The sequence below is a fragment of the Tyto alba genome, unplaced genomic scaffold (genome assembly GCF_018691265.1).
Source record: "Tyto alba isolate M040663 unplaced genomic scaffold, T.alba_DEE_v4.0 Super-Scaffold_1000006, whole genome shotgun sequence".
NCBI classification, from domain to species: domain Eukaryota; kingdom Metazoa; phylum Chordata; class Aves; order Strigiformes; family Tytonidae; genus Tyto; species Tyto alba.
This window is the reverse complement of record NW_024881272.1, coordinates 24,821,412-24,833,985: the sequence shown is the minus strand read 5'-3', so window position 1 is coordinate 24,833,985 and position 12,574 is coordinate 24,821,412. Positions and strand designations below refer to the sequence as shown.

Below are 12,574 nucleotides of genomic sequence, written 5' to 3'. Positions count from 1 at the left end.
AATTGTTTTTTATCTGGGGCTCGTTGTAATGTGCACAAGGAGGATTTGCATCCTTGAATCATGAGGATTTTTCTTCATCTTTCAGTGATTCTCAAGGAGATCTGGCTATGAACTTTAACTCTGAAAGTCTTCGTCATAGAACATGCAGTCTTTTTATAAGACAAATTGAGCTTTATCAGAACAGATTAAAAGCAAGTATATTGGTGAATATTTGGTATGTGTTTTAAGACTTTGTTTGGAGTATTTGGCATTTTACACGTATTTAAGTTCAAGGCAATATGCTCACTGACCTCAGGGGCAGTTGGAAGCATTACAGCACTTATAAAATAGCCAGATTTGACCCTTGGAGGCAGGGCAAGCACAAGATTAGCAACAGTCTCTGAAAGATTTTGTTAAACTGGCTTCCTTGTCACAGAATCCTCCTGTGATGCTGAGGAAGGCCAGAATCTGGATCCTGGGACAACATTGCAGTAGTCTTAACCACAAGACAGAAGACCTTCATTTTCAGCCCAGGCTTTCTTTTTCATCTCTTCCCAGCCTTTCTTTTACCCTGCCGTTTCTGTGGCAAGAGCGGCCAGAGGCCTGAAAATAGTGGTCCTGGTATTTTATGTACGGCCCCAATTCACTGTCAATGTGAATCCATTGAGTGCCCTAGAAGATATGGATGCCAGGTAGAAAACTCTGTGATCATGTAATTAAGGACTTTATCTTAATGTTAATGCATAAGTGGAAGAATGAAAGTTCCTCCAGGAAGTTCTACATCCCATCTTTTGTGCAGTATTAATTTTTTGATGTAGTGTATGTTGTGTGCAACTTCCTACCAATTTAAAAAAAAAATAGAAAAAACCCAGTGGCATTATGCACTTCATTTGCAGGGTTAGAAGTTTAAGATTCATATCAGAGTTGTCTGCTGCTTTAGTTAATACAGTAACTAATACATTAATTATTTTTAATTAGTATTTCTTCTACTGTTAATTAGTATTACTAATACAAATTGTGTCTTTCTGCTACAGAGCAGGAATAGAGGAACAAGAGGGACTCCTTGGCAGTAAGAAGCGAGCATCTAGGAGTCAGCCCATTTTTCCAAGACTGATCGTATCTACTCTGTGACTATCCAATCCTTTTTGCTAGCGTATAATGCCAGACCCTGCTCGGGCCTTTCATCCTTGTTCAAAGGCTTTTCTTCTTCTTTTTGCTCCCTGTTCCTGCCCCCCAACATTATTGTTCAATCTCCTTGTCTGAGTGCAGCTACCCTCTTCCTGTTGAGCCTGCTTGATGCTTTATCCAAGCTATCTTTCTACATTCTGGTCTTTGGTATGTTCAGCTATTTCTAGCTCCCCCTGCTCTGCTGCTCCAGGTTGGTTCTGGTTTCCCCCACCACCACCTGCTTGCTATACCTGCAGTTTTTATGCCCTCATAGTCTTTGGGGTTTTTTTCCTGTCTCAAGACCCTGGTCTTGGTTCCTGCCAGCACCTAGCTTGGACTCCTACTCTGTCTTGTTACTTTATTCACTCAAATTCCTTACACAGCATATGTCCTGTCACAGTCTATTTTTGCAAGGGTGGCAAAAGGTGCATCTTACACAGAGTTCTTGTCATGTTTCAAGTTGAGAACATGCCAAATATGGTATGATATCATAGGCTAATATTTTTGAGGATTTTTTATTTTCATTATTTCAAAACTTGCTTGCAACACATATTCTAAGTTTGTTCTCCTCAGCAGCTGAACTGTCTCAGTTGAATACTACCCTCCCCAAAAACCCACTCCCAAAGCTCTTGATAAAAAACAAACAGGCAAACCCCTAAACAAATGCCTTTTAGTTTTGCAGAATTATGTACAATTGAAAACAAGATCTTTTAATCAGTAGTAGGTTTAGGGAATAGTTTTAGGGAACATTGTGAGCTCCATTGATGATAAAATCTGTGAAGAAACTCTAATCTCTAGGCGCATATATATATATACATATATATATATTTATACACACACATGCGTACGTGTGTGTATTCCTGCCAACATCTGCTTTCACTTCACAGTAAATGTGTAATGGCTCACCCTTCTTTCATTAAGAGGAGCAGTCTCAGTTACTACGGGACAGAATCATGCATGTAAGCAATTACTGTGGATTATCTGATGTAACATAAATTCACTGCCTTTGGGCTTGAAAGTGACATATCCTGACTTCCTAACTTGTATGCTATTTGCTTGTTTAACACAAAATAAAACAAAATAAAACCCAAGCAATGAACAGAACCTTTGTCTGATGAGTCTCATACTTGCTGCTGTGTTTGTAAGGTCCCCTTTGTGGTAGAGTAGGCTCTCGCCTGGATATTTTGCACTGCAGGGGAGGGCTTGCACTGAAAAAATTAGCTGTTACAGATGATTATTTCTAATGATAGTGCAATACTAAACTTTTACTGGTACTTTGGGACCCAAGTGGAGCTTGTGCCTTAAACAGAATGGTTTTAGTGTCAAAAGCATATCTAGTATTGTAAACTTCCTGTTGTATGTTTCATTGTCAATGGTGTTTTGCCTAGGGGATAGCACTTTAAAAACAGCTGATACATCTCAATTGACCTTGAAGTGTTTTAATTCAGTAACAGTCATCAGAAGGTTGCAAATGACACTGCAGTAGCATTCCTATATTTTCTGGAGTGCAATAAAATCTCTGAGGAGTTTAGCTTGTATGTCATATTGTAAAATAAAATGATGGGGTTTCTTCATCTAACCAACTTATTTTTAACTCTGAAACTCTTGAGTCTATTTTCGTTTTTGTTTATGTAAAAGGGAGAGTAGAATATTGCATTCGTCTTAGTAGGATTATGCTGTGCAAAGCAGATGTTAAGCTTCTGTAACACACAAAGGGGGCTTTATGTTCTTTCACATCTGTCTCTGCATAAACAGCTCTGTTAACTCTTTAGGGCTCATATACGTAGCTCCTTGCTTCTATTAAGAGACTGCCTCAGGAAGGACTGATAGGGGTCCCAGTTTCACAGAAAAAAAGCCTCAAGAACCCAAATGAAGTAAAATACTGCCCTCTTTGACAGTGTGAGCTGCCAAAGGAAAGAACATCCCTGTCTGTAGAGGTCCAAAGAGAACGCTTGGGAAGGTCGTAATGTTTTATTGCCTTGCAGCTTATACAAATAGTGCAATAGTAAGTCAAAAGCATTTTCTTAAAGCGCATATTGTAAAACTGCTTGGCATTTCATCTCATAGGCAGTTCTTGAGAGGCTCTTAGCACTTGATAGGGGTTTGAACTCTTGAGTATCTGTGCCAAAATCCATTACTGAATCTTCTTCATACCAAACTGATGCACGTATTTTCTTTTTTTGTAGAAACTGAGAAGTATCACTTTGTCAGAAGAAACAGTGCAGTATGCTTTATTATACTTTTCCTACTAAGATAACACCTCTAGCTTAAATTTAAAAGCTCTTTTCAACCTTTTAGTCTCTAATGAAGCTTTGTCCCTTTTTTGATCCTGATTTATTTTGGCAGCAGAATGTGAATGCTTAGAAAAGTCTTTCACTGAGTGCACGTGAACTACCAGTTACTGTGGGCTGCGTAAGTCACCTTTTCATGAATTGCATCTTAAATCTGCTATCTAAACCATCTGTGCTGCGGATTTGGTGCAGTGTTGTGTAATGGCTTTACAATGGTGGGAAGAGTGGAGAAGGAGTACAGTGATGCTGAGGGTTGGCTTTGAACACTTGGAGAATCTCAGCACAGAATGAAGCATTGCCATCTGCAAAACTTTGTCCCGAATAAGCAGTAGAGGCTTGAAAGGCGACATCTGACCATGCTGGTATCTGAAGAAGGGGTTTACTATTGATGTCAGTCAGAATAGGCTTTCATCCTTTCTGGGTTTCAGGAAACTGGTGTTTAACTACATAAAAAATGTCACCAGTTGAATTAAATCAGTTTAGTTTCACTACAGTGAGCATTTATAGTGACACTGGCATTTTTTTGTCTGGTGCGTATCATCTGCCCATGGCTGATTTAAGTGTGACTAAAAAACACTCTTGTACTGTAATATGTATCCTAATGAATTTAAGTTCACACTCAGCACTTATTCATATGCAGACAAAAGACAAGCTTCCACTAATGAGAGAGAATAGTTTAGATTCCTTCTTTATGTAATTTAATGTTATGGAGCCCACCACAGCAGAAAAACTGATCAGTACTTTATAGCAGAAATGTTGCTCTAGGCTTTCCCCCATTGCCTTGTCATGGTGTACTGGCCTCTCCTGCAGGACCTCTGCACTCCACAGCTGTGGGATGTCTGCTTAGTTTGGTTTCTCGAAAGGCCTGCACTGGAAGGGAGCCTTGCTTTGCTGCAAGCAGCTCCTGCTCATCTGGGAAGGAGCTCAGAGCTGTCAGGTAGCATTACTTGGCAGCTAGATTGGATGTGCTATTGGTTTAATTTATGATTTCTCTAGGAATAATCTACTTGTATAATTGTTCAGTGCCGTACCTGAGAGCTGAGATTGCCTGGGGCTTGGTGAGGAGTAAGATTGTTTATCTTCAGTTGGTGATGTATTGCTGTCTAAAGGGATGTGATTGTATACTGGTAAGAAGCTGAAGGAAAATTTGCTGACAGGATCATGTTGTATTTCAGTCACTATTTGGTATCAAAGCAGCTCTGTAAATTATTGCAGATCTTAAGGTCAGTAGAAATGTTTCTACAGATTTTTAGTGATGTTGAAAATAGTTCTTAGTCTGGATTTAAATGTTCCCCTGCAATTTTGGAGACCAGAGGTTATTGGAGAATAACCCTAATCCACAAAAATCAGGAGGTAAACTTAACCACTGCAGTCTTACTACTCAGAATGAACAAAATGTAAATAGTCAAAGGTAATGCAAGAAGGAAATCTAGATTTTAAAACTAGTTATTTTATGAGTCATAGAGGGTTTGTTTGGTTTTTGTTTTTTTTTTTTTTTTAAATGTCAAATTACGAATCATCTTTAATTGCTGAGAACTCTGGGGCAGAAAATAACCTGACATTTTGTTGCATAAAATAGTATTGTCATTCTTGTACACTGCAAAATCTTTGATGTCCTCATGGACTTGTTTGTTTGGTACACAATGAAATTCCACTTGTCTGAATCATTTGAGTAAGATTTTTCAGAAAAGTTTTATCCTTCTCAGTTTTAAGTCCGCTTACAGCGACCAAATCTTTCAAACAGAGGCAAGCTGAGTGAATGTGCTCTTTGATAAAATATAACAAAGCCCATAACTGAGAAGCTTTGCTGCTCTTTGGGCAAGCATGGTTGACTTAACTTGGTACATGTTTATAAATCTTCAAACTAACTGTATTTATTATACTTGAGTCATGCTAAATAAATAAAACTTTGCATCTTAGGAGCCAGCATGTGTTTCAAGAGGCTGGCATGCATTTTCTTTACATGATCACAGGAGTGGCTTGCTTAACCTTTTAATTGGCAGGAAAAAAACTCACTTCATGGCCTGATCCACAATCATCTCTGAATAATGTAAACAGTGATGACCTGAACTTGATCTTTTAGACAAGGGACTCACTTTTCTTGGTAGTTTCATTATACAGACAAGCTAATGCTCTGGGGTCAGTGAGGGGCTTTTATACATCCAAGCACAATAAAGCTAGAAAGTGTTTCCTGCTGTTTAGCTAATTAATGCAGGGTACCACTCTGTAGGAGTCAGCAGTGGTTTTGCTGCCTGTCACTGCTATTGTACTGCCTGCAGAAGGATACAGAGCAAGACATGTGGTAAGGGAATGAATCCTCTGTCTTGCTCCACCTATTGCAGGACAGAAAAAAACTTAGGGAAGTCAGCTATCAATTAATTCAGTAAGAAGGGAAAAGATGTGGTACTGGAACAGTCAAAGCATATTTCTCAGAGTTGTAAATAAATAACAAAAATAAATCAATAATATGTTGGGTGTGATGTGGTGCTGCCAGACCAGAATTATCTCTATGTGTCTTTAAATTGCCCTCCCTCCTGACAGTGGAGGGCACATCTGAGAGGAAAAAATTGACAGCTTTTCCCTATTAGACCTTTCCCTTAAGTCATGTTTTATGATGTACTGTAGAATAAAGAATTTTGAGACTATAAAAGCACATATAACTTTGTCACATCTTGTATTTTCTGATTAAAATCTACTGCAAAGCAGCGAGTTCCTTTTCAGTAGTTAGTGTAGCAAAATACAGAAAGCTATTTAGAGTCTGCCCTGATCTTGTATTCTGGTCAGGTACAGGCAAATTGTAAAGAGAAAATGTAAAGTGTCATAGTGAATATCATGTATTGCATACTCAAGCAGTAAGGGAGCAAAATCATCTTAGTTCTTGCTAGAACCTAACTGAGTATGTGCTGCTTGTGGCTGTCTGCTTTCTCAGCAAGTTTTTAAGTGGATTATTAACTAAGTGTAAGACTGCAGCATCTTAAGTTTGACAGACGTGATTGTGTAGGGGGGAGGGTAGGGGAAAAGGGTGGTTGCTTTCAGACAAAAGCTTCTCATAGATGAATGTCTTACAAACAATATCTTATAGTCTTGTTCCAGATTAAAAATAAATAAAGCAAACAGTATATGGGTTTCATGCCCAGACAATAACTTTTCTGTTTGGTTGTGGTTTGTTTTTTTTGGTGTTTTTTTTATTTTGTTTTGTTTTGTTTTTTTAATTACAGAACTGCTTAATAAAACATGATGAGAACGGATACTCAGCAATAGTGGGAGACTTTGGTTTAGCAGAGAAAATTCCTGATCACAGGTACGTGAACTAATTAAAATATAGCTAAAATTGCAGTACGATTGCAGATCAGAAGCTCTAATGAGCCAGATCTCTGAGGCCATTGTTGCATTCTGATGTGAAATTTGCAAAAAATATCTTCAGCATTCAGTCTAGAACCGCAGGCTGGATGACCAAAATGTTCCAGCCTTAGTTACTGTCCATTTTGATAGAATTAGTGGTGACATTTATTCTTCAAAAATGCTCCAGTGAGTAGAGGATTTACTCAAGTTTTCAGTAGATATTCTAAGCAGATACTTGGGAATTTTGGTTTTTAAAAAAAAAACAACAAAGCAAACACAAAAATACTGTCCACCATTCTGTATTGGGATGATTTTGTAATAAATGTTTTCTGATTCCAAGCAACTTTAGCTTGCCATTCCCATAAATGATATTCAGTGGCATTACAGTATTACTCTCTTTAACCTATGTGTTAATTGTTAAGATCCAGGTTTATAACAAAGAGATATTAAAATTACTGTTCTAACAGTAGCTCACTGTTGTGCTCTCCATAGGATGAAACTATAATCTTAACTCATTTGAGGAATGCACAGGTGACTGTCACAAGCTATTGTCACAATTGGAAATAGTCCTTTTGTTATCCCTCCATTAGGGAGATCAAGGACAAGGATTTCATTGTTCTCTCTGTATATTGACTTGTGTATTTCAGAGTATTCTGACTTTGAAATGTGCTGTCAGATTTTCTCCAGTGTATGCTTCTGTGTAAAATAAATAAAAGCCTTCCAGCTCTCTTGACTGCATAGAAAACAATAAAAGTTGATCACAGCTATGCACTGGTTTTTAAACTGCATGTATCCTAAAACCATATCTTGGAAGGTCCGAAGGCTTGCATTAATGTTGATGAAATATTGATCTAAAAGCTTAACAAAGTGAACAACTTAATTTTGAAGCTACTGATAAGTACAGCCAGTGTATATCTTGTATGCTTCTGCGGAATCTCTGCCCTTTAAGGTGCTGAAAGCTTCAGCTGTATTCATAGGAGCCCATTACAAAATCAGGAAGGCACCACAGGTGCCTTAAGGTGTTCTTAATACTCAGGTTTGAGATGCCCTGAAACATGGGAGCAGCTAAAGTTAAGATAGCTTGATACTAAAACAAACAACATGATAAATTGTTAAATTAGCCATTGTTTTTCTTTGATCTAGTCTTACCTCCATTTTGAAATGCAGTTTTGTTGTTTCCAGTTTGCTCACTAGCAAGCCATGCTATTTTGAGGCTTTCAGAGGCCTTTTTTTCAAAATAGGTATTTCTTCAAGATCAGCTGGGTGGCAAGCTGGAGGCCTTTCTTAAGGTTCCAGTATTCAGCCATATGGAAACATTGAAAATATTTCAAATTGTCTCTGTTCTGATTGCTTTTAATTTTTTGGTATTAAAGGATTCATCTGTTTGATCTTGACTGTTTTTTAAAAAACACAGTTTGCAAGCAGGCTCTGCTGAATACTTCCTAGAGCTGCTTATTGGTATATGGGTAAGGATGGATACCTGCATGTCTTGCTGCATGAATGGAGCACTTGGCATCTAGCCCAAAACTGATGTCCACAAACCCTTCTATGTATAGATGAAGGAGCCAACTCTGCCACAAGTTTGGAAACCAAAACTGTAGAAAAGTGGTGACCTTGAAATAAAAGAATATTTTTTTTTAAAGTAGCGAATACAGTATATTATAGAACCCACTTGTATCGACTTCCCTCTGGTGGAAGTTTCTGCAGATACTTGGAGTTATGGAAAGTTAGTAGCAATGCCTAAGCATTTCATTATTTTTTTTTCCCCTTTCTCCCCCTCCCCCGTCTTCCCCCATCTGTCCCATATCTATATAGTGAGAAGTTACCAGTGGTGGGTTCACCCTTCTGGATGGCACCAGAAGTTCTCAGAGATGAACCTTACAATGAAAAGGTAAGGTACATGATATAAATGGACTTTTGTCAGATGTTTCTCTTCAGTAGCTTTATATAAGACTTAAAATTTCCATAATATTAACATGTTTATTTTTATTTCTGACATTTCTATAGCCAGTAGGTCACTTAGAATAATGGAGTGTATGAGTTGAATAGTTAATATTTTTAGTTCATGGTGTGAATTCTTATGAAGAAATAGAATTACCTTTAGCATAAGTCACTGTTATGCTATTTCCATTCTGAAACACCCCATATGCAGAAATACGGTAATTGCTTGTTGACCCAACACAACTTAATTTAACCAAGTCTCATGAGAAATGTAGTGAGGTTGCTTCCTTGACCATACGTTAGTGAAATCTGGGTAGAAATAAAAGGTCTATACATAAATTTGTACAATTATTTTAATTAAACAAAACATTTTTTAAAAACAACATTTTCAAGGTAAGATACCTGGATAAAAATGTTCTCCAAAGGTATTTCTAAGTTTTCTTATTTGTGGCATTGGGAAATTTTGCTTTCAGAGGAGGAGCAGATGACATTGGATTTTAGAAATAGTATTTTCAATCAAGCTCTTCTTTATACAGGGTTTTCTCTCCCATGTATAACATAGTGTACTTCAGCCCTGTAAGTGCAGCTTTCCTGTGATAAAGCCCACATCCTGTACCTTTTTATAGCTAGTGGTCAATAATCTGTTTAATTTGTGGTACTTTTAACTTGCAGGAAAGCAATAGCTACTTCAGTAATGAATTTAATAATTACCATTTCAAAGCTTTTTTAAGAGTTCCAATTGACCTAAATTAATAATAAAGTATCCAAATCTATGGTGCCACATTCTTCACTAACCCTAGGGCATGGAAGACTAAGGAGGAAGCAGGTCTCCTAGCTCATCAGCATGAAAGGTGACATATAAGCCTGCTTGATATGTAAGGGATAAGGGATGCTGACTTCTGCTCTGCAGACTTGTATTCCATGTTTTCCTACATTTTATTATGTAATAAATTCAAGTGGGTGGAAATCTGAGGAACTGTGCAGCTCCAGGGGTAGTCAGATAAGTGATTACTAAGCATCATGGAAATTTCAATGGAAATTGATACTGGTGTACAGTGTTACTAGATATCTCAGGCTTTGGGAAAGACACTGTTTTCTCCAGAGGTACTGAACTGTGAGAAGAGAAAAATATACTTTTTCTTAAAAGCAGCATTAATGTTCTGGATAAGCTGTGATCATGTGTATTCTAAACCTGTCTTTCTAACCACAGTGATATACAGGCATGTCATGTTTGGCTGTGTTTTTTAATTACTCCTGTCTGTAAGACATCAAATGCAACTTCACCATTCTTTAGGCAAGGAAAGAATTTTTTTTTTTTTAATTTTTTTTTTTACACAATTAAGAGTGATCTGGGGTTGTTTTTGTTTTTGGTTTTTTTTTTTTTTATTTTCTTGAAACAGTTTTAAAGTTACTATTTGTGTAACTGTTTTACTGTGAGCGTGTTTCTTCACACAGAAAGTGTTAGCTATAACGCGGTTGCTTAGTGTTGTAAGGCTGTGGTGTTGGTTTAGTTGCTTCATGATAACCATTTGGGGTAAGGAGAAACTCAGTGGCAGATAAGAGCGCTGAGTATTCATAGCTGAACCATGTGGCTATTTATTTTTTTTCTCTCTCAGGCAGATGTGTTCTCCTATGGTATAATTCTATGTGAGATTATAGCAAGAATACAGGCAGATCCAGACTATCTCCCTCGCACAGAGGTAAGTGGTTTCGTTTATAACATTGGTGGGAGGTGGGTGAGTATGCCATGATAATGGCTAGCCTTTAGAACTTCTGGCACTGCTGCCAAAGATACGATGAATAGGTGTTACATTAAAAATAGCCTGTAAAAGGCTTTTGTTGTTCTGTGCTGTTATTGTAAGAAGCTCCATTGAAGACACTTTCACAGAGACTTTGTCCAGCTGCAATCCTCATGGGAAATCCTTTCTGCCCCTAACTGGCAGAACAGTGAGAGCATTGCAGCGACCTTCCTTTTGTAGAGTGATAGCTCATGTAGACTTCTTGCCAGATTCAGAACAGAGTGCTTTTGGCATACTGCATCCACTAAACAGCCCCTCCTTGTGAAAGGGGCAGGAGCCATGTTAGCAGAAGCTAAAATAAGCTCACCTTTATTTTTGCATAGACTGTGCTAAGCACTGTGGATCTGAGCTAGAATTGACTAGTCAAACGAGATACTTCTTACTTTCCTTAGTTGCCTTTTGGTTGAGTCCCATCTGCAGGGCAGCTTTTGGCCCTCTATGGGGGGGTCTTCCAAATTGTCTATCCCCCCTCCAGTTCTGAAAATGCAAAATTTCTTAGGTCTTAAGATGCAGTAAATAAGAGATTCATTTGTTTCTCTGCCATTCAGATTTTACAGAAGTGCATTTAAGGAACTGGATAGTTTGTATTACCAGTCTACCATCCACTGAAAAATTAACCATTTGAATTGATAAATTTTCATCATGGTGAAACCTCTGACTTTATAGCAGGCTCTTAATTTACACTGTGAAAGTCACCATGGTGAAACATCATAGTATAAGATATTGCTTCCAGATCCACATGGGCAACATTTCAAGTGAAGTGGATTGGAGTTGAGTCCAGGAAGAAGTATGGGCTTTGAAGTCAGCTCATTCTCTTACAGGTATCTTGTATCAAGTAATCCCTGTTGGGAATTTTGCAGTTCCAAGTGTGCATGAAGTTTTCTCAAAATCTTCTGTATGTGGCTGCTGAGAGATGATGTTCCTGGTTATTCCAAATAACTCCATGTAGGGATTCTCTGACAAGATGGTGCTTTGGGCCAGATAGCAGACCTCATTTGCATCTCTATGCTGTGTTTTCATTTGTACAGAATTTTGGATTAGATTATGATGCCTTCCAGCACATGGTGGGAGACTGTCCCCCTGACTTCCTCCAGCTGGCCTTCAACTGCTGTAACGTGAGTATCTTACTTGAAGGGGAGAGGCCTAAACTGGAGTTCTCTAAATCCCTCTGGCTTTTGAAGACAGAGCTTAAAACATTTACAGAAGAGACTCAAAGAGCCTACCTATAAAAGCAGTGTACATTCTGAGAACCCACAAAGTCCCTTGTAGCTTTTATAACCCTTCCCCTTGCAAAAAGGTGTATCTTGTGTTTTTTGCAATTCTGTGTTTTGTCATGCCAAACAAACAGGTCTGGCACACTGAACAGCTTCTTACAGGCTGTTCAGGCTGATCATAACCAGTTGTATGCTATTGACATGGACTGGCCCTTGGGCTGACAAAATCCAGCTGTTATTGTGTACAGATCTACTGAGCTGTGAAGAAAGAATTCTGAGTTGTTCTCACAGAGGGGACAAACAAATCAAGAGCAGGCATTAAAGTACTCTGAAGTTTCTATATGCTGCATTTTGAAAAGTGGGATAAGCCTCCAAATCACTAGTCTGTGTTCCAAACAAACAAACTTGGAGACAGATGATTTAATATCAGTGAGGCTATAGGCAATGTGCTGTATGAAGTAAATTTTCTGCCAATTATTCAAGTAAAATTGTGATAGTGCTGGATACCTTCATGGCTTCTCAGTGTGAAAATTTCAAGGAATCGGGTATCTTTTGTGTTTATCCCACAACAGGGGTTGCTAGTACCTTTATAGTAAACTGGTTTATATGAATTAAGAGAATCTGAGCTTCCACCAGATTCAGCTGAAGTTGAGAATGTCCAGTTTGCACAACTTAGGTTGAGGCAACTTCTAAAAATCTTATTGCACAGAACTTTGCCTGGGATTCCACAACCAGGCCATGCTGGAGCCAATACCAGCACTGTGTCCCAATGAAAAGTCTCATCTCTCCATGCTCTTGATGCTTATTTTTCTCCCAAACTCACTCTTTGCTTTGTAGTAGT

At 38.2% G+C, this 12,574-nt stretch overlaps 1 protein-coding gene across 1 annotated transcript in view; it reads left to right on the top strand.

Moving 5' to 3' along the window:
• TESK2 (testis associated actin remodelling kinase 2) overlaps positions 1 to 12,574 on the top strand; it is an 84,182-nt gene that overhangs the window by 61,269 nt on the left and 10,339 nt on the right. Inside the window, exons 6-9 of the mRNA XM_042806394.1 lie at positions 6,656 to 6,738; positions 8,595 to 8,670; positions 10,337 to 10,420; positions 11,548 to 11,634. Of these exons, the coding sequence (XP_042662328.1) occupies positions 6,656 to 6,738; positions 8,595 to 8,670; positions 10,337 to 10,420; positions 11,548 to 11,634 (330 nt within the window). The remainder of the gene's footprint in view (positions 1 to 6,655; positions 6,739 to 8,594; positions 8,671 to 10,336; positions 10,421 to 11,547; positions 11,635 to 12,574) is intronic.